The sequence below is a fragment of the Strix uralensis genome, chromosome 20, assembly GCF_047716275.1.
Source record: "Strix uralensis isolate ZFMK-TIS-50842 chromosome 20, bStrUra1, whole genome shotgun sequence".
NCBI lineage: Eukaryota > Metazoa > Chordata > Aves > Strigiformes > Strigidae > Strix > Strix uralensis.
Genome location: NC_133991.1, coordinates 12,624,970 through 12,646,719, shown reverse-complemented (window position 1 = coordinate 12,646,719; position 21,750 = coordinate 12,624,970). Strand labels below are relative to the sequence as shown.

The window sequence follows — 21,750 nt, the reverse complement described above, 5'->3', positions numbered from 1 at the left end:
ATTTCTTTTTTCATGTGGTGTTGCCAGTCAGTTGACAGAACAAAGCAGAAAAATAAAAGTAACCCCAAACCGAACTGAAGGAAGGTGCAGGTGTCAAAAACAATAGGTTAAGATCTTGATGAGGAATTCTGGCCATCTTTCTGTGCGACCCCCAGAGTACGCAGATAACATTTAACAGGCCCTTTTGGTTGTAGAGGCAGCACCCGAAGACTAATACAGAGCTCCCTGAGCACCACCGGAGATTGTTGCCCAGAAGATGATGTAGGAGGTGTATGGAAGAGATGTTTTCTTCCCCTCTTCCCGTCTCCCTCCCCCTGCCAACCCCCCCACCCCCCCGACAAACCCAGACTGTGATCCATCAGTTCCAGAGTAGTTCTAGATGACCCAGTGTGCTGAATTACAAGCCTGAGAAATGAGGGATTAATAATTCAGTGATTTAAAAACAAAATAATATAAATTGACAACAAAAGCTATCTTGTTGATTTCCCCTTTCTTTTTCCCCAGATTGACCCTAAAGTTGCATTTCCCCGACGAGCACAGCCTAAGGTAAGTAGGAGGATCGATAATAGGATTTTAGGCACACAGAGAATCATTGTTGCCAGGCAGTTCAGGTTTCAAACAGGGAATTGGCAATGAAAGCTTTTAAAGCCGGAGTGCATGGCGTCTTAAGGGTATCAGCGTATGGCTGTGAAACTACAGGAGAGCTGCTTTGTGCGATATTACGTGTCTCTGGTTTAACCGTCTCCTTGCAGAGTCCCGCTCAGTTGCGGCTGGCGGAAAAGCGGCGACTTCTCTAGTTCTGGCGGGAGACGGTCGCCGCGTTACTCGCGTTTGTTGTGCTGTTTTACGCAATGTGTTTTGCATGGTGTTTATGAAGAGCGTTTGGATTAAGTGCAGACTTCAGGCTTGTTTTGAGCTGAGCTTTCAGTTCTGTGGTTGTGATGGATGGGAATATATCTCTGCCTTCATTGTTTGCAAATTTTCTTTTGTATAACTTGAGAGATGTGTTTGGAGACTAATAAGCATTGGATAGCAAGTTTCTGATGAAGCTCTGAACTCTTCAGGCCACGGGGTATTCTTCTGCGGGAACAGTGAAACAATGAGCTTTAAGTCTCTTAGCCGATCAGGCTGGCTGGAGAAGTGACCTCCTCCTTCCAGGGCACTCCTGCTATAGCGCGGCTGGTTTCCACGCTGGGACAAAGACGGTGTGGCGATGGGCAGAGGAACTTTGTCTGCGTGCTTGGTCTGAAGCATCCCTGGGTGCCCTTTCTTCTGGAGGAGTTGCTTATGGAATAGAAGTGGTTTTAGGCTGTGCCTAAGGAAAACAGCAGATCGGTTTCAAATCCAAATGGGCAGTCAGTTGTACTTGAATATTGAAAGCCAGAGGCTGAAAATAAACTTCTGTAATTGACTTTTTCTTTTTTTAATTTGTTTTTGAGAGTCTGTTGGAAGAACTTAATTTAGCTGGTGTATGCCACTTGTATACGCTCTAGTCATCCTGGGTTACTTCAGTATTCTGTTAAAAACATGGAAGGACAAGGCTGCAAAGTTGTGGATGCAAGTCAATAAGGAAAAGTGGTTTAAAGTTGGTGGCAGGAGACTACCTGAACAAGTTCAACCTAACAATTTTGTTGCATATAGCTCCTGGTGAAAACAAGCAGCTTAATAGCCTGTGGAACCATAATGTTAAATATTATATATTGTGCATCTAGGAAGAATGATGTATAATTAAAAAACCCTAGGCATATAGCAGGAGAGGTGCCAGTGATTTCTTAAAAAGATTAAAAAAAAAAAAAAAAGAGGACAAAACTTGCAGAATTTTAACCCAGACTAATGTAGACAAATATTTAGAGGTTCTTTTCTTCATGGGACATGTCTAATAACTAATTAGTGACTAATGGCGTGCCTGGCTTGCTTCTGCACTAAGCAAGGAGTTTATAGTTCGTAGGGTTTGTGGCTTCTGGATTATGTCATTGGATTAATGCTGTCCTTAAGATAGAACTCGGTTTTCAGAATTTTGAAGGCTTTCATAATTAAAGTATGAAGATGATCTTGCTTTGTGAATGATGTTCCTTTCCCCCTTCCCAATACCTTTTTAAAGCCTTATTTACATTTTAAACTGTCTTCAATTACCAGTTATCTGTTTCTACAGTGTTATTTGCAAAAGTTTATAACACTTACAACAGAGCTGTTAAGCTGTCCCATGTGATTTCTTCTATAACAATTAAAAAAAGCAGGGCATGTCTTATGCTGAGGATATTGGTGAGTTAAATTTTCGTGTTCAAAGAATGCAAAATGAGGTCATTTTTACAAAGGGGAGTTTGTTTTTCTCCACGTAGGTTGTGGTTTTTTTTTTTTTCCCCCTGGTTTTGGTAGCGGACATCTTTCAAGTGTGGGGCAAATCCTGCGACGTAGGCTGGATTCCACTCTTAGCAGGAACTCGCTCTCTCCTGAGAGGTCAGCAGTGTCTGTTTCTGCTTTTTACACACTTGTCCTTTCTAAAGTGTTGGGATTTCTACAGGGCACTTGGAAAAAAATCTTAGGATTGAAAGGAGCCTTATTAGGAAACTGGAGAAAATCAGATGCAAGAAAGGACAGATTTTACATCAATTATGATGTCTTATTCTGCACAACGTTCCATAATCTGGATTTTTGGTTTTCTGTTTTTTAATTAGATACTGAATGAAGGTTTTGGACTTCAGTTGTTCGTTTATCCCAGTTGAATAGCGAATGCTCAGCGTTAAAATGTGACTGTACTTTAGTCTAATTAACTAGCTAATGCTTGGGTCTGTGGAGATTAATGGCATTTAATGAAATGTCTCTGTCTCTCTCTCTCTAGGTGCGAGAGGGAGATTTTTTTATTATTGTTTTTTTCCCCTGAGCAGTCTTCCTTTCTGGTACGTTTAGCAAAATGGGGACTGGGCTTTTTTCCTGTGATCATCCTGGCAGTGACTGGGTGCTGAGGTGGGAGCAAGGCTGCAGCAGAGCTTCCCCCCATCCATCCCCTTCCTTCGAGCCCTTTTGACCTGCCTCGGCACGATTAACCCTTGAGTGGGCAGTGGCTGCGCTGGTTCTTGGCTGCCTTCGCCTCCTGTGCCAGATCACGTGCTCGCTGTGGTCTGCGGGGTCACGCTCACTTATTTGTGCACGCACAATAATTTGTGCTCCTTCCTTCCCTGCTTCTGATTCATTTTAATTGGCTAGTCTTCCCCTTTCAAACCATAGCCCAGTAAAATGCTTTCTTTTGGGCTTTTTAAACGGCATCTCCATGATTTGACACCTCTCTGGTGATGCAAATGGGTTACTGAGCAAGAAGTGGCAGGCTGTAACAGCAGAGCATTCTTCCCTGATTTTCTTAGAATGACCCTTGCAGAAAATCCTGGGTGATTGCCTCCAGTGGATTATGCCATGATGTGTAATCCTGCTCTCCTTGTGAAGTCCAGGACGACTTGAAGCCATTGTTTTAGGAAATTTGCTGCGGGGGTTTAACTTGTTGAGGTTCTAGTATATGGCTAACAGCAAGATGAAAAAAATATACGTATGCTTTCTCGCGGCTCCTGTTCCTTGATAAAATCTGTCTTGCTTCCAAGTGCTGGAAGGCGCTCTGTAACAGTTGATCGTTTATAACTCTGCTGACTTAAAAATCCTTAAAAAGCAGCAGTGACGGGGGGTGGGGTAGTAGTTTTGTACCCCCTTTTGAATACCGAAGACTACAATAATTTGACTTTTTAATATACATAGCCTGTCAGTTCTGACATTAGCTGCTATATTAGGTTGGAGAAGCCTTATCAAATTTAGCATGTTCATTAGATATTTTCAAATGTAAGCAGTTTCCTCCCTCACCACCCCACCCCACCCCCCGCCTCAGGGATTTATTTAAAAACCAAACCAAACCTGAAGAGCAAAAGGACAGCAGCATTAGTCTGTGAAGAAGCTCCTTGGCCATGAAAATATCTTCGTGTGACTTACTGGTATAGAAATTTGGATGCTTTGCTTTGGAAAGCCGTGTATGAAACAGAGGCAGATAAAACTTCAGTCAAAGTGAGGCTACACACTGAGTTGCATTTTGTGCTCCGGGTCCTCCAGGATGGGACTGAGGTGCCTGTTCTTCCCAGCACTTACTACAGGGGCACACTGCATGTGCTTCATATGGTTGTTGACTTGCTGGAGCGATTCTCAAGCTGGAGCTACTCGTAGTAGTGTTCGGTGGTGTTCATTAGCGTTGTGAATGTGACCTGCTGACTGTAACGATCTGCATCCTTCCCCTTCAGGAAGGGCAAGCCAACTGCTGCTGCTGGAGCTGCTCCGGTAGCTCGCCGGCCTGGACTGGGTGATGGATGTATAGCGTCCCGTCTGCTGATGACCCAGAGCAGAGGTGGTTGTTGTCAGGGTTGCGTATTTTCATTTGGGATCGAGTCTACGTGGGTTGGGTCTGGTATTCTGGTGACCACTTGATCACAAAATCGCAGAAGGGCTTTATTTGGTGAGGGAAGCCTTATGTCCGATTATCAGATGGTCATGCTGCATGCCGATGTTTTTATTAGATGGATCTTACTCTAAGAGAGGTCAGCGCAGAACCGATAACTGCTTCCGGCGCGCTGTGCTCCAGGCAGTCAGTGTATCTGCAAACTGCGTACCTTGGCTGTGGACTAGCTGGTTTCCTGCCTGACTGGGCATGTGGACTGGGAGAGGTGCAGTTGTGTACATCTGTTCCTCCCTGGGCAGAAAAGAGTGTCAACAACTCTCCTTTCATTTGAGCTGCTGCTGGTTAAACCCGTGTGAAGCTGGCTATTGCGGAGCAGCACATGGAGGGCATGCCCTTTTAGAGTAACACCCAGGCTAAACTGGGATATTTTTTGTAAAGTGAACCAGTGGGTTGGGATGTCTGATTCCAATTAAGTTAACTGTGGGTGGGGTGTCTGCATCCCTTGGCTGCCTGATAAGCGTGAGCCAGAGTAGCAGGGAGAGATTTTATTCCAAAGCAAATGATGGACCTTGATAATCAAGAGTTCTGTTGTTTGTTTCCTCCCCTGCTTCTGCCTGTAAACTCCTCCAGGTTAGTCCCGCTACTTCCCATCTTATTTTAAGTATCGGGTAGACTTTGAAGTCCTTTTCAAAAGAATGTGAACTGAATACAGTGGCAGAACTCAGGAGTCTTCCTTTCCTGCCACCCTTCCTTCCCTACCAGGCTGTAAAGAGCAGCAAGGTCAGACCTTTTCCCTGTGATTTTTTTTTTTTCTTGTTTTTAAATTCCCCTGCATTTGCAGGTCTGGATGGAGTAAAGAGAGGAAGTATTTCCTGCTCTTGGCATTGGGCATAGATGTGTACCCTAATACTGATGTGTCTTCTGCATGCAGAGAAATATGAAGTCCTTACCAGACAGTATGAGGGATTTCTGTTTATGTTCGATGGCCAGTATTTGGGCTTCTTGTTCCACCAGCCTTGATGTAGATCCCTTGTCCAGGTTAAGCTACGCCTAGAATTTGTCTCCCTCTGGCATTGGATGGTCAGTCAGAAAAGTCAGTGAGTCTGAGTCTTGACTAATCAACCCAGGTCTTCTCAGATAGTAGAGGATCAGGGTTCTGAAACCCATTATTCCTGGGCTCAGATTCTTGTTCTCTGCGGTCTGTTTGAGGCAGAGCATGATCTCTGGTCGTGGATGCTGGCAGCCAGAGGAAAAAGTGTCTGTGCAAGGTGTTCTGTGGAGCGCAGTGAGTTTTGTCAGAAGCAGGAGCAGAGCTGGATTTCTGTAAGTTTGTTGTTTTTGGAGAGGTAAACATTTATTTCTTCTCCCCAACGACTTGGGTAGATAGCTCACATTGTCCTTAGTCCCCCCAGACTGTCTTGTACTTATGTAAAATGTATGTATTTCTGTTATCATTGCCTAAGGATGTCTTTCATGTTAAGAATAGCTCTAATGTACTTACCTTCACTTTGACTTGCTGCTACCTAAAAATTAAAATGGAACATCATCTAATTTGGGATTTTTTTGTTTTAGTTTCTTTTTTTAAAGGGGATTCTACATTCCCTGAGCTTTTCTGTACTGTTGGATCATTTTTAATGGCACCTAGAACCAGGTGACTTATCTGCACCGAGACCTTGCTGCTTGGATACGCCAGGAAAGGGTCCGAAATGAGGGAGGTCAGGGAAATGGAAGGAGAGCAGCATGCTAACACCCTTGTGCCTTCCCCTCTGCTTCCAGATTGAGTACATCTCGTCTGCAAAGTGCTGAGCCTTTATCAGCCCGGGGGTAGGTCTACTAATGACTGATCTAAAACCATCAAATTCATTTATTTGTCACTGCCAGTGACAGGCCAGTTATTGCTAATGGATTCTTTTTTTAGCCTGTTGACTCTGGTGATAGTCTCATAAATGTTGTGAAATCCAAAGCATTAAGGGAACTTGTAACTTATTTTTAGAGGAGAGCTATTGAAACAGGGTAACGTGGTGTGTGTAGATCAAGGTATATGTTATACTGAAAAGGAAAAAGAACAACTTCTCTATTTCATTAAGCCATACATAGGTGTCTTTGCTGTTCCTAATAGTTATTTGACTTTTCAGTTGTATTTTAGTGTTCTCTTTAAACACGTTTTGGGTCATGCTGTAAAGGGAGGAGAAGCTGTAAATAGAGCCAGTCATCTTAGGGAAAAATGTCTTGTTTCAGAAAATGGTTCATCTGCAGGGCCTGAATCTTCTCTGTCCCTATTGTGTGAAAGCACTTAAGCATATACTTAAGTTGGCATAAGCATGTGGGTAAGTGCTTTGCTGAATCAGGATGGACTAAAAGCACATTATTAAATGCTTTGTTGAACTGTGGAGCCTGTAGCAGAAAAAGATTAAAAGATTACTTTGTGTATTTGACAGTACTTTGTATATGGTCAGTCCCATCACTTCTCTTTCAGAGATAGCCAGTTTGATCTCTCTCTCATTTTCCCCCTTCCACCAGAGGATCTCATTCACAAGGAAATATTAATCTGCTGTTTCCTCAGAAAGTGTTTGCAAGGTCAATGTCGCATCAGACTTTTTTTTTTAAAAAAAAAAAACAAACCTAAAAATCATTGTCTAAGCTTAATTTAGTCTCTAGCCCTGCAATCACACATTCTATTTGCCTTAGTCACTGGAATAATTCTGTAAACTATGTGAGTAGTGTTCAACGTGGCTTAGGTTTCTAAGACATTATTGCTGTAGAAATTGTGGTTTGCTGAGTAATTTGAAAGTTAATGTGAATCTCTGTAGTCAGATCAGCATGCGGTATTAATAAGTTACTTCTAAACTTTGGCATTTTGCTGCTGTCCTGTTGAAAAGCTTTCCTTTATTTTTTAAGTGCAGAGAAAATCTGAAGAATGTTAGGAAGTTCTTCTCTGCTCAGTCATTCCTCGTGCTGGGACATCTGCAGCTGGGTGTATTGTTGTGACTGAGTAGGCTTAAATTAAGTATTAAGATTGTACTTCAGGAGCTCTGTATTATAAAGAAGGACCCTACTCTGCTAAGGCTTATGCAATTCTACACATGAGGAATAGTTCCAGAGACCTCAGCAAGCACAGCTAAATGCAGACAAGGCTTCTTAATATGTTGGTGAAGTGTACGTGGCAAGAAAGGTGAAGGAAAAGCAGTATTGACAGCAGCAGAAAGCGTCGTTCCCTCTGCCCTTCCCTCCCCCCAGCAAAGACTTGCATTAATTTCCCATTGACTCTGATGTACAATAGGGAAGAGGTTTCAAGCTGACTGAAGGGGCAAAGGTCCAAGAAAACTACTGTAGCAAGAACTGATGCAGAGTGACAGTAATGAGGTGGCCTGGCAGGTGGGAGGGAAAATGGTGGGGTGGGGGAAAGAAACTAATATCTAGTGAATTAAGTAGTTCCCATGGTTTGAAGTTGTTAAGTCCTCTTGGTTTTATTTTCCTCTGGATGTGCCGTACAGCTATGAGATATGGCTGGAGCAAGGCCTCCTTGGCTGAGAACGTGGGCAGGGTGCTGGTGCAGCTCCAGTCCTCGTGGTTCGGGGCTGGGAGTGCTGGTGTTGCCCGGAGGATATGAAATCCTTCTGTAGCGTCCCCAAACCTGCACTGGGCTGTTTAAATTTGTGTTTTATTACTCCTGACTCTGAGCTCATCTTTCTGTTGTTCTGTGGGTCAGTTTGGCATCAAACAGCAGGTGAGGAGCTCAGGGTGAAGTGTTTTGAAAATCTGGTTTATTTAAAATAGGGACTGCGATGTGCCGGCAAGACTTCCAGCTTCTTGCATGCTGGTGGAAACAGAATGCCTGCTAGACAGAGAGTCAGTAGAGGTTTTTATAGCAATTGCTGAATAAACATTGTTCAGGAATCTTCCCGAAGGGTGACTTGGTGTGGTGTGTAAAGAGGTTGCAAGGAGCTGAGCGTTTGTCCCAGGTATCCATAAATCCCCCTGGAGTGAGAGGTATTGCTCAAATCGGAGGCTTGGTTTGTGGCAAAAGCTTGTTGGCTGCAAACCCTCAGCACTGGCAGAAGGTTTGCTGTTTGTTTGCACTGCTGGAAAAAGGTGTTGCTGAAGGGGACGTTGCTGGTGATTTTTCTGCGGTGCTTGCTGAAAGAGTGAAACTTCTGTATAGTTTTTCATTCGGACACATTATCAATCATTTATGTTCGGGGATGTGTCGGTGCTATTCTGTGCTCTGAGCCCGAGCTGTGCACAGAGCCTGGTACATACGTTGAGCATTTATCCTTTTGCAAAAGGTTTGCAAAGTGTTGTAAATTAGTATAAAGATGTTCATTTGCTGGTGAAATTTGCCTACTTCTGGTGTTGTATTTGGCAGACCTACAAAGCCTATAGTGGGGCTGTGTGCTCAGTGAATTGCAGAAGGGAACAGAAAACATTGAAAAGAAATCTGAAGTTAATGCTGGGATGTGAAATATGATAGGAATTTTCTGAGGACACGGGGGTATCGCCCCACCTTTAGGTCCGGGGCTGCTACCAGCCGTTGTGTTGGATGGTGTCAGGCTGTTGCTCTCTGCTGTGTCCTGAGGATCCGTGTGAGAACTCTCCCGAACGAGCCCTGCTGAGCCAGCTACGGCAGAAGATGTCAGCATCTTGCAGCTGGCGCTCCCCCTGCTTAAAAAGTTCCTAGTATAAGGTGTTTGGGGTTTTTTTTGATGGATGTATTTCTAGTAGACTGCTCACCTTCCTCCCTCGTTGCTTTCTGTAGGTCACCTCTAATTCCAGCCCTGGATGGGTGGCCTGCTGCATACGCAGCATACCTAACATTTGAACTCTACCCTGTTCAAATATTACTTGGTGAAAAAGCCCCTTATAAAAGCTGCTGTGATAATGTCCCAGGACCACTGTTAGCTGGGTCTGACCGCTGAGAATTCGGTCTTTCTTGGCATAGCACGTGGGAACCCAAGTAAGACCCTGATGGGCCTGGTACTGATGCTGCTGTTGAGCCTGGAGAGGCAAGGGTCAGAGGAAAAAAGGACAACAGGGGATTATCCAAAGCATCTCAGCCTGGCAGAGAACGCAGCCATTTCCTGATGCCCAGGTTTGCTACCACATGGTAAACGGCCGCCTCTGTCTGCAAGAGATGTTGGCAGCACCCCTGGACGTTGGGAAGGAAGTGTGTGAAGTGAAGCAGTATCGTATGCTGCTGTTTCTTTATGCGACTTGTCTTGGAGGGTTTGGGGTTGTTTTTTTTTTGTTTGTTTTTAACGACTTTTGATTGGAAAATTTATAAGAGAGGCCCTGACTGGAGTGCCAGCGCTTCGGTGCGTGGCGGAGTTTGTAACTGCTGAGTCCTGAGGTTCCTGCTGTGCGCTGGGTTTTCCGAACAGCGAGGCGAGGCTTCGGGGAGGGGGAAGTGAGATAAGGATGCTAGGCCGCAGCATGTGAAAGGTAGTTTGTGGTATGAATTATGGCTAATGCCGGTCACATGGCGGTTACAAACCAGCGTGGGGCCTGGGGCGCAGTGCTTGTGCGCTGGGAGGCGAGCGGGGAGGCTGGCTGTGGGTTTAAATGGGCTCAGCGGCGCGTTGCAGTGCAGGGTCGATCCTGGTGCCCTCAGTAACGAGAGGAGAGGAGGAAGCATGCTAAGCTGCAGGTGTCCTGAAGTCCCTCTGCCTCCAGATCAGCCTTGGCTCCTCTCTTCCCTGCAGAGCTGGGCGCTCAGCCATGCCGGGCGCTCCTCCGCCCCCGTGGTCCGGCTCCTGGAAGCTGGCTTTTCTCCTTTGTGCTGCGGGCCCATGCCCGTTCCTCTCTGTGTGGCCCGCCGTTCCTCCCCGTTGGAGCTCGAGGGGATGGCTGCGGTGGTTCCTCCGTCTCACAGACGAGGAGCATGTCCTGGTGTGCTTCCACTGCGGAGCGCAGCACCAGAGACCGGCTGCGCCGTAACCCTGCGCCTCTGTTCCCCCTCTGCCCACCCAGTGGGGATTTCCTGCCCTAGCCAGCCCCGGATCCCAGGGGTGGCTGAGTGGCAGTGAAAAGCACCTGGGGAGGGTCTTCTGCCACAGGACCTTTGTGCTTTAAATTCCTGACTCCCATAATCCTGTGAACTGTGATCAAAGCAGCTGGTTATGCATGCAGCATGCCTGGCGATGTGTATATGAAGAGGGAATTGTGATCATCATCTCTGATTTATTTATTTTTTTTTAAATTTTTTTCCCTCTCTTTTTCATCTGGTTGCATCCCCTGTATCATTAATTTTCCAGATCAAATAAAGTGATAGTTGAAAGTCCTCCATAGTTATGATTCCCCCAAAGTTTTGTGAGCGTGGCTTTGATTTTGTGGCAGTTATTAGAAGTCAGCTTAGATTTCTGGACCTCTTATTTTGTAGGTATCTCCAGTGAATATTTGAGCAGGGGCATTTCTCTGTCAATCAAGTATGTGTACGCAACAGGAAAATAACAAAATATAGACTAGAAAAAAGATTAAAGCAATTTAGTTACCAGTCCGAAGGCTTTAATGCTAAAGAGCCATGAAGAAACTTTATTGGAACTATAATTGCAGACATAAGCAGTGATTATCTGTCTTCATGCTTTTATAGTCCCCATCACTGTCATCTGAACACATGAAGCTGATGAGAGCGTGTGCAGAACATTATTCAGCTGATGCTTTGTAATCCTGATCTCTTGCAATATGTGGAAAGTAAAATAAAGTGTCAATTCATTTGAAAATGATGGGGAAGGAAAAAGGTGGGAGAGGACAAGTGTCCTTGCAGAAAACATAACCTTATTTCATCGAGCTTGCAGCTGAAGGAATGCAGTTGACAGGGTAAGCATCTTGTATGGAGGTGGTCAAAAGAAATTTTGCTGTTCCTTAATGTTCTCAGAGGTCTTTGGCAGGTGCAGCCCTTCATCTTTGGAGGGTGCCTCCCTTTGTTTCCTTGAAATATTCTGAATTTCCTCCAGCCGGCAGAAGGACAACAGCACCTGTTTGTCTTGCGTTCCTGAGAACTGGAGACCGTTGGATCAAGGCAGACAAATGGATGCTGCCAGGCGCTCCTTGAGGTGGAACAGAGATCAGAGAGCAAGTCCTGAATTGCTTGGCCTGATTATTGGTGCTGCTTACGCAGGTGAAAATGTGCTCTGGGCTGTACAGAAGAAGAGGTAATTTGGTGGTTGTGTGCAAGATTCTTTTCCTGCTGCTTGGCAGGCCTAAAGATTTGAAATTCTGGGTATTAACTGCCTGGTAGTTCTTGGTGAGCTCGCTGGGCGCTTCAGAGGGCTGCGCACATGACACAGTGCTGCTCTGCAGACGGGGAGCTTGCACTGCTGGTACAATCAAGTGACTAAATCTAACGTGGCATTCCTGAACTGTAATCTGGTGCCCATTTTTCAGAGAGGCTTTTATGTCTCCACTGCCCTAAGAAATGTTGAGTGAGAGACTTTCTGCTGCTTGGCAGCCAAGTGGTAGAAGGAGCAGTACATGTGGAGCTCTGGCGTTTTGCATTGAGGTTAGTAACCCCAAGATAGGCCCAGGCTTAGCTGGTTTGGGTTTACTTGATCCAGGCCAGTGTTACTAGGGTCTGCTTGCTGTCTTTTCTGCCCCTCGCCCTCTTGCTGTTGGTGCTTTTGAGGTGGGAGTGTTGGTGCCTGAAGCCAGTTTCTCAGTGTTGTAGTTTCCGTTGCAGTCACCTGCTCAGGGGGACGTGGGGAGTCAGTGGAAGAAATGAGAGCAGCCAAGTCCTGTGATCTCTTCATGAACAGTACGTGGTAGTCCAGGGCTAAGTTTGGGCCTTAAGAAGGTAACTGTTTTGTTGATGACTTCTGGGTAGGGGAGGCACTTGTTGGACAGGAAACTGGTTATGTTTTTTTCCTTTTTTTCTGAAATTTGGAGGGAAAAAGACAATGATTTTGAAGGAGGAAAACAGATGCAGGGGAGGCCAAAAGTTCAGAATCTGTTTTTATTTACTGTAGCACTGAATTAGGACCAGGTAAAAAACACTACTCACCATGGTGTGGTTTTTTCATGGACTTTTCTGAATTTCTTAGTGATGATTGTCTTTGATTTCATTGAAGTTAGCAGGAGTTAACCACTAACTTCTGTTAGAGCAGGTCAAAGCAAAGCTCCTAAATTGCCTAACACGCTCAAGGCCATTTTAAAAACAAAACTAGAAAGCTACTAGTAAAGTGCCTAGATACACAAAGAAGTAGGTAATGCAGTTTTTGGAGATGTGTGCCTGCCCGTCCTCTGTTTGGAATCAAAATGACATAGTGATGTTTTGAAAATTTCTGGTCTTCATCTTAGTGAGCTGCCAATGAAAAACTGGTTCTTGAAAATGTTTTATTAAAAATGGAGTTGAAAGTCTGTGGGACATACGTTCCTGGAGACACCAGCATCCTACTTTCACAAAAGACTTTAACGTGCTGAAATGACTTAAACTAGTTTAAGTCTGACCCTTATTCTTATTATATGGAGATGAGGTAAGTGATTGTCATCACCCTTGTTTTATGGATGTGGAAAACAGAAGTGCTGCTCATGTGTTCTGCAATACTTGAAACAGTGGGAATTGCTGGTGCCTTGGGAGAGGGTTGTTCCAGACCCGCCGCGGCGCTGGGGCTGCACCCGCTGCGCCACGTGTTTCCAGGTGTTGGTGAAGAGAGGGGACGCGGGCTTTGAGGAGCTGATGTCCTGGCTGTGCCATGGTCAGTGCCGTGTGAGTAACTCCGTGTTTTCTTCAGTCCCCACAAGGTGACGAAGCTATTTGCGAAGATTGCCTTAGTGTTGCATCATTGGAGACGGGCGTGAGTCAGTCGTGAAAACACTCTGCAGAAGGCTTTTGTCGCTAATAGTGGCTTATTGGAAACAGTTGTTGAGAATAGGCCTGGTTTCACTGGGCATTTGGAGCATCTTAAGAATGATGCTAGTGGTGCTCGAAGTCTGAGCAGGGCACGAGCAGACGCGGGGGTTGGCTGTGAGATGTTTAAGATGGAGGGGTGAGCGCCCAGAAGAGCAGCCTGGATGCAGCACCCCCATCTGACGTCTCCCTGGTGCTTCAAAACCCGCAGTCAGCTCCTGTAGTGTGGGGCGAGAAAGGGAAGCCGAGAACACAGAGCTGCTCCCTGCCAGGGTTTGCTTCGTTTCTGGGGGAGGCTCTGTGTGTGAATACGCAGCGGCACAAAGCAGTGCTGAAACCCAGGGCTCTGCGCGAAGGGGTGAGCTCGGGTGCCGGGGAGTTTTGCTGCCTGCGTGGCGAGGGGAGGCCGTGGGGGAGGCGGCTGGAGCCGGCAGGACTCAGCGCTCCGGGCTTGTCCCTGAGCAGCGCGTAACCTCTGTCTGCTTCTGTCGCTGTGAAATGCTGCTTTTACGGGCACCGCTGTAGCTCCCAGCACCCTGCACGCACTCGGCAGCCCTCTGCCCCCAGAACGGTGCTGCCCTTCCTCGTGCAGAGGACTTGCCTGTACGGCACATCTGTAGAGGAGGAAAAATTGCAGCCCAGGCTGCTGGGTCCCAAGCTGAATACCCTGAAGACCTTGCTGTCCTCCCTCGCTGCTGCAGGCTTCTCTGCCAGGCGTGCTGGAAGCTTTAATTCATGTGCTTTGGGATCCTCTGGCAGGCAGCGCTGTAGAAATGAGGAGTATCATTGTGTTTTATTGTGGCTTCTAAGAAGGCAGTGTGTTTGTGCTTGGGGGAGCCCCAGGGGCTTTGTTTTTCACCAGGCCTGAGCTATTCTTCAGTAGAGCCTTCCCGGAGCGTGATCTAGTTCTGCCCATTAGGAGTGAGAGACGGGCCTGACTGATTTCTGCTCCCTGCTGCATAATAAATCTGATACTAAAATTAGTGCTGGTCTCCCTAGGCCATAATTCTTGCTGAGATTACAGAGAATTGTGTGTGCAGAGAGGAATTGTGGTTGTGTGTGTTTGGGTTTTTTTTATAACCTTGAGTGTCCAATTTCCAGGTTTTTTACTTAACCCCCCCATCTTTTTCCCCTTTTTCTCTCTTTTGGGAAGTGCTTAGCCTTTCTGTGTATTTTGGCTATTTAAGCCTCTGTCACTGCAGGCAGATGAGTTCCTTGGGAGCTCTTCTGAAGGTTTTGTAATTGAGTCTTTTACCACGGCGACAGGATATTATTAACCTTCAGTAAAGCAATTTATTTCATACTCCTTTGTGGGGATAAGCCTTTTTTCCCCCAGGAAAATATGTATGTGGAAAGGGTTTTACGTACAGGGGTAGCTGGACTTGCAGCAGTGATTATGATTTAAAAAAAAATAATAATTTACATGAAAAATAGGCAGTTCTGTTTGCATCGGTTTAGAAGAAACCTTTGGTCCTGAATGACTCCCACCCCTGCCCCAGTGTTTTATTTTAAAGAACATACCTTTTGCCTATCAGTGGCTTTGAAAGAAGGTTGTATTTCATTTTAGAGCTCTAGATATTTAGCCCCTGTGAGCACTAAAACATTTTGTTTTCGTCTCTGAGACGGCCTTAAAAATGAACTGAGAGCAGGAGGGAGGAGTTCCTTGCGGGGTCTCCCTCTTGGCTTGGCCTTTGCCCTGAAATCAAATGCAGACTAGTCCAGAAGTCGTTAAAGATTGGATAGCTCCTAGAATAGCAATTTCCAGCGAATGAGCGGGAATGCTGGATAAGTGGCTGAATAACTTGTATTTTCTATTGAGCGTTGTGACAAAGGCACCGGTCTGGGATTCGGGGGATCGGGGCTGGTCTGCTACAGGCTGTTGTGTCATTGCATCTCCCTGCGCCTACGTTTTTATTTGAAAAAGAGGATGAGAACGTTGCTTTTCCCATGTCTAGTTAGACTTTGCTTTTTACTTCAGTAGACTGTTAAACTTTAAAAATTAAAAAAAAATTAGCGACACGCTCATCCTGGTTTGTGTCTGTCTGGAAAACTTTGCACAGTCACAGAGCCTGCTTTCTAAGGAGTTCACCATACCTTGCAGTACCAATATGTTCTTTTAGCAATTATATTAGATAAAGAGGTGGTATTATTGCCACATTATACAAGAGAGCTTGGATGAGAGTTAAATTGCTTTGTCCAGAGCTTTACGTTTATTAACACACTTGAATCTCTTGGCGCTGTTTGTAGGCTTTAATTGCAGAGTCATCCGTTTTTCTACACTGTGCCTCTTTAGCACGCTGCACTGCTGCTGCCTTGCATCCTAGAGAAAGTATTTTGGTCCACGAGGCTTTTAGTGACCTTTGTGAGGGCTGTCCTCCAGAACCACGCTCTCCCAGGCTGATCTTCCTGCCTCCTACCACTTTCTGATTTTCTGGATGTGTTCAGTCATTTGGGGCTGAGGTTACGGACCATGGGGCAGGGTGGAGAGTAGGGTGGTTGTGGAAGGGATGGGTCCGAGCCTAGGGACGGCGGGCATACCGCTTTCTCTAGGATGCCCTTGCTGGGAGAACATACTGATGATAAAGGTGTTTTGTTGGGAAAAACTGAAAGCACTTTGTGTGCGCTGTCCTTCGGCAGTGGCGCGCACAGGTTTGCGGAATGGACTTGCCTCTTCCTTTGAGGTTGTGGGTGTCTCTGTGTTTTGTTAGTAGCAGCGAACTGAGACTTCTAAAAGCAAAGATAAATGCCACGACCTTGCTTTTATACTGCAGTCTTCAAACGCCATCGGTTTGATGCGCTGCTGTATCTCCTGACTTGCCAGGCACAGCGCAGTGGTGGTACCGCTTCGGGGGAGCAGAGGGGCTTCCAGAGTCTGCCCACCCCTTGATGGCTCTCCCGTGCCTGGCCTGTGCTGGGCCCCCTCGGGAAAGGGCACTTCCCTGTGTGGTCCTTCAACCTCTGCTCAAGCTCCAGGGACGTGCTATGTGCAACAGAACATTTTTGTCATCAAAAGACTTTTAGGCCCCTCCACATGCTGGTTTTGTAAAACTTTGCAGCTTGTAGATTTATTCTTGTGTCTTAACCTGAGACTCTTTCTATTTTAAAAATGTTTAAAGTACCTTTTTCCCCTCTTTTACTATAACTGTTGTTGTATATGAGCCCCACAGTCTGCAAAAAAATTTTTTTTTCTTTAAAGCTTCCCCACCAGAGATTTAATTAAAATATTGTGAAAGGCAGTCATTGAAAATGAGAAACCTTTTGAGTGGAAGGCACCCTGATTTCCCTCCGCGGAGCTTTTTGTCACCATAGAGATGAAAAGAGAAGCTCAAAATTGCACTTTCCCCTTGTGCGTTGCTACCGAGGGGCCGTGGCTGCAGGTAGCAGCTGGGCTGGGAGGGCTGGGGAGGCCTGGGGAGGCCTGGCTGGGGCTGCCGGCTTTAACTCTTTGCAGGGCACGAGCGCTGGATCGGGATTTCCTTCCCCGGTGGAAGCGTTTCTTCATAGTTTATTATTCTGTTTTAATTTCCTGTACTTCAGGGCTGGAATTTATCTGGGCTCGCGAAGGGAAGGAACGAAGGCGCCCGTCCTTTTGTCTCGATAAAAGCATAACTAAGCAACTTTCTGCGCAGCGTGGCCTGTTGGGTCTGCAGCAGAGCCGTTCCGAGCGGTCTGTAAATCGCTGCATTGTTCTTGAGGTGTTTATGCAGAAGCTGGTTAAGTAACGGGTGTTGAAATCCGACTCGGCCTTTTTAATTTTATCACGTTAGTGTATAAATCAGAACTTCTCTTGCTGCTCTGCAGCAGGGTTTAGCCTGTCTGATTCGTACTTAAAATATCTAAATATTAGAGCTTTTTTTGTTTGTTTTTATTTTAAAATAAATGGGATAAGGGTTTTTTTCCTTTTCTTCCAGTAACCCCTCTGGAAGTGTAGGGATTAGTAAACCAAAAATACACGCCGTGAGTGATAAAACTGCTCTGATACAGTTTCAAAGACAGTCACACAAATGGAAGATTATTGGAGAGTACATGACACTGGGCAGTGTTATGCTTTTAATAATTTTAAAAACAAATTTTTCTCCCTAATTGTATTAAAAGAGAGTGAGAGAAGGCTCAAGTGGATTCTTGGCACAAACATCTCAGACAAATGAAAGTAAAATGTATATTCAAGCTGTCTGCTGTTGTATATTTTACACCATACCTGCCTTTGTGCCTGATCTCAAATGGACATAATGGTTTAATTTTAAGCTGTTTGAGCGAGACCTGTTGTATTTAAACTTCCAGATAGAAAATGAACATAACCCATGTAATGGCATTATTAATAGGGAGTATTACTAAATTGTAATTTGCAAATTAATGGTTTAACTCTGAGATTAAATATACAGCTGTGTTCTTGTGTAATTTTACAAGACAAAATTAGATCAAGTATTTAAAAACAGAAGGGCCTCATCCAAAACCAGCGGGTGTCTTCCCAGGGACTTCACTAAGCTTCGTGTTCGGCCTTTTCCACTCGCCACGGGCCTGTGGACCTGTAACACCAGCAAAGTTACTTAAATGTGCATGTGGGTTGTTAACATCTGAGTACCCGAGATACTGATGTGTTCAGAGGAAAATAATAAAATTACTTGTTTCCATGGTGGTAGTGACTAGGTCCACCTATCCGATGGTTAGGTTCAGCTTGTGCCTGGCAGGCTGATCTCAGCGATGCTGTTGTGCATATGTATTTGAGTCCTTGCAAAATTAATATATAATTTTTAGACGAGACAGTATTTGGGAGCTGGGCTCGGCTCTGATGCAATTTGCCCTTGTGCTTTCCTTGACTGTTGCTAATAAGAAGTGCTGGCCTAAATCAGTGTCTTGGAGAATCATTGATTCGCTAATTGCAGATAATCAAGTCCCTGCTCACGCTGAGACCACTTTTGTTTTCTGCCATTCCGCCAGGACTCGGGCAGCGTCTTCCAGCCTTTGACGTAACCAATAAAGGGGGTTTTGAGCTCTTATATTGTTAATTCTTGGAGGTGACGAAGTTATTGGTATTCAGGCTTGATAAACAAGGAGCTATTATACCACTGACCTTTCCCGCCAAAACGAGAGGCGAAGGTTGAGGCTTGCTGGTTGAGTTGGGGGAAAGGGGGTACTTGGAGAGCTGCGTCATAGCACTTGCCTCAAGTTAGTGCAGTCCTGAGCAGTTGTCTGGCTGTGCCAGCCTGCGGAAATTACTCTGAATACATGTGGTAGTTGCTTCTTATTTTATTTTTTTAAGATGTGTTTCTTTCCACTTCTGGGTTCAGTTAGGGAGGGTGTTTGTGTGCTGTATATTTTGCAGATTATGTTTAAAATGAAGCTGGGGCTTAGGAAAATGTCTGTGTCCTGCAGTTAGTTCACTCAAGAGAGGTGAGGAGAGGAGGCTGCTGCTCTGCAGTGGCTTCTCCGAAGTGTCCTGTGCCATCAGCATGGCAGGTTGTGCCCGATGTGTCCCCTCCAGCAAACCACCCTGCGCGCAGCAGGCCGCCTTTCATTCCCCGGCTGGATCGAGTCTTGCTGAAGGATGTGGAAAGAGGGGCAAGAGGTGACAGTGACTGGCAAGCTTTGCTAGTGAGTTTATGTAGAACAGCAGCTGATCCCAGACCATGAAAAAACAGGAGGAAGGAAGAGCCTTTCTGAGGAAGACCCCATTAGCTAGTGGTCATGCCTTGCATGCCTTCTTTTTGCAGGTCTTGGTCTTCTGGGTTGAGGAGAGCAAGGCAAATCCTCTTAAACTCCCCTTGCTTTGCTTTGCAGGTGGAGAAACGGAGCATATTGCGGTGGCTGAAGCATTTTGCAAAAATAATGAGGGTTTTTCATTTTGTCCATCTGGATGGGAGCTGACGCTGTGTGCAGGGCAGCACATGCCTCAGAGGTGGAGGAGCAGGTTTGCTTTTTCCAGCGCTTACCACAGGGATTTGCGAGCAGGATGTAGTGTTTGAATGGCAGAGCAGAACCAACTTCAGCCCTGCACGTGTGCTCTTTGGTCGCTCGCCGCAGAAAACGCGTGCTAGCAGATCTTGCGGCGGAGAAGGGGATAATGCGGCGTGTGCTCGTGGTGCGCAAAGAGGACAACAGTTGCGTGAGTCTCGGGAGTGCACGGGGAGGCCAAGCGAGCGCTCCCCAGCCCGGGTCACTGCTGGAGCCAGTTGTCAGCCACGCTGCCGCTTTAAAGCCAAACCACAGAGGAACAGATGATCACCGGACAGCTTAGGTTACATAATCTCTTTTGGGTTTAATGTCAGGCGTCCCTGAGCCCCGTCCAGTGCCAGCTTCCAATCTGGCTCGTAATACTCCTGAATGTCCTTTTAATTTTTTCTCTTTATTAATAGTTCTCTTACTGTAGCGTGCTCTCTCCCTGGCTTTGTGTGGTGTGTGTGCCTCGGCGTTCATTCCTCCGCTCTCTGAGGTCTCCACTGCCCGCACTTCCTGATCCTCCACCAGCCCGGAGCTTTTCACATGTGTTTTCTTTGCTAGTTCCAGAGCTGTTTTTGAAAAAAAAGTTGTGGGGAGGGAAGCGGGAGGGCCGACCTGGGATGGATCTTGCACGATGGGTTGGCTGCTTTCATTCATGAATGAAGCTCATGAGACCGTGTGGGAGAACAGAGACCTGGTTAGAGAAGACCAGTGTGATGGTGGTGAAGGGATGAAGGTGATGGTGGAGGTGAGATCGGAGAGACCTCAGCTGGGCAGCCCTGGCTCCACCTGCATGGAGTCCTGCTCTTTGCAACCACAGATCGATCAGCTGGACCCAATTTATTTTGAAATTTAGCTTGCTCATTTCTAAAAGGGCTGTTTTGTCCCTGTATTGTTTTTTAATTTTTGTAAATAAAGTTCAGGCTCCTCATTGTTTTTCTCTGATCACTTGGATGTAGCAAAGACCAGCAGTTCTGTGGAGCCAGAGCAGCAGTGGTTTTGGATGCTCAAGGGTTGTGTGGTTCATGACGCCGGTGCTTTTTCCCTCATCCCTAACTCCATAAGTAGGTGCCTTTGCAGTTATTCTCCACTCCTGCTAGGATTGTCACTAATTTGTTATGTGTGTCCTGATGGCTGGCATTTTTCTGAAAGCCGTAGCACTGATTGTGTCAGTGTCAGCCATTATTTTTATTTAAAAGAATAACATAGTTAAGGAAATACACACATACATACATAGGTTTGCAGAGGGGGAAGAGGAACTGACATGTTATTTCAGATCCAAGTCTAGGAGTCAAAAAGAAACCGCAAAATATGTGTGTTTAGAGCGGACTTGTGATTTAGCAGCAACCTCAAGCACGGCAAATACTTTTGCATTCACTGAGACAGCTTCTCTTACATTAGCTGTTGCATAACATTCTCGTGTCAGTTAAAGCAGTTGAAAAATATTACAGGGAAAGTATTTAATGCATAGTGAACACGAGTGCATTGTAGCAGCTGTTTAAAAAAATGGTGAGAAAACCATGAAGAGTAGAGAGCAGTACAGAGACTGCTTTCTGCAAACACGCTGGTAGCATGCTGAACCAAGGGAGAGGATTCTGAGCTCTTGGTGTTTAGTTTCCTGGGTGCTTGACTTACTCTTGCTACTTTAAATGATGGCTTAGCTAGGAGGGAGGCAGGAGCTAGGTGAGGGGAAAAAAAAAGGTAGGGAGGTGGGCAGGATATGTTTAGTTTCTTTTGCAAACGTAAGCAGTATTGCCCTTGCCACCTTGCATGCCAGTAGCTAGTACTTCCTAAACTCTGATTGTGAGTAAACTATGAAGCAAAAGTGATAATGCCATTGTGATCTTGACTGCGAGCCAAATTGTGCAAAATCCAGTAGTGTGTGTGTATCTAAAAAAACTTCAAATAAATTGTAGAGTGCTGGTAATACAGTCAGCTGCTGCTATTTGCAAAAGCGGTGGATTGCAGTCTGTGATCCCTGAGTAAGTCTTTAAATTGCATTCAGAGATGGTAGATGGCATAGCTGGAGTATTACATCGTTATTTCGCTGTGTAACTTGGAGGAGCAAGAATCCAGGACTGTTGTTTTATTTTGTTTGTTTAGTTTTATTTCTTTTTAATCTATGGATTTGAGATTTTGGGCTGTGTCATTTTGCTAGTAGATAGGTGCAAATAGAAGTCAGGACTGAGATGTGTGGGGAACATTAATTTTATTTTGTATATGGATATATGTATGAACACACACACATAATGGATGCCAGAATCTCTTACATATTTGTGTTTGTTCAAGTATACAAGAAATGTGATTGACACCACTGAAAAAGGGAGAGGGGAAGGCAAAATGAGTTATAGCTTTTGGTCCCTAAACTGCTATTTCTTACTGTATCCTGGAAGAGCCTTCGTACTAATGATGCTGAGCAATAAATAACACAGGGAAGATTAATAGCTGCCTATGGTAGCAAATTATGGTTGATTTATTGCACATAATATATACAGGTGCAGCTAATTTAATTAAACACAAGACCTTTTTAATGCTGTAAAGACATCCC

General features: G+C 45.4%; 1 protein-coding gene across 26 annotated transcripts in view; it reads left to right on the top strand.

Annotated features, from left to right (window-relative positions):
* MSI2 (musashi RNA binding protein 2) overlaps nucleotides 1-21,750 on the top strand; it is a 255,858-nt gene that overhangs the window by 4,813 nt on the left and 229,295 nt on the right. For all 26 annotated transcript variants that reach the window (XR_012631757.1, XR_012631754.1, XR_012631755.1 and 23 more), the window contains exon 5: nucleotides 505-546. Coding sequence is in view for 21 of the 26 variants with exons in the window: in XM_074890669.1 (XP_074746770.1) it covers nucleotides 505-546 (42 nt within the window). In the remaining 5 variants the exon portion in view is untranslated. The remainder of the gene's footprint in view (nucleotides 1-504; nucleotides 547-21,750) is intronic.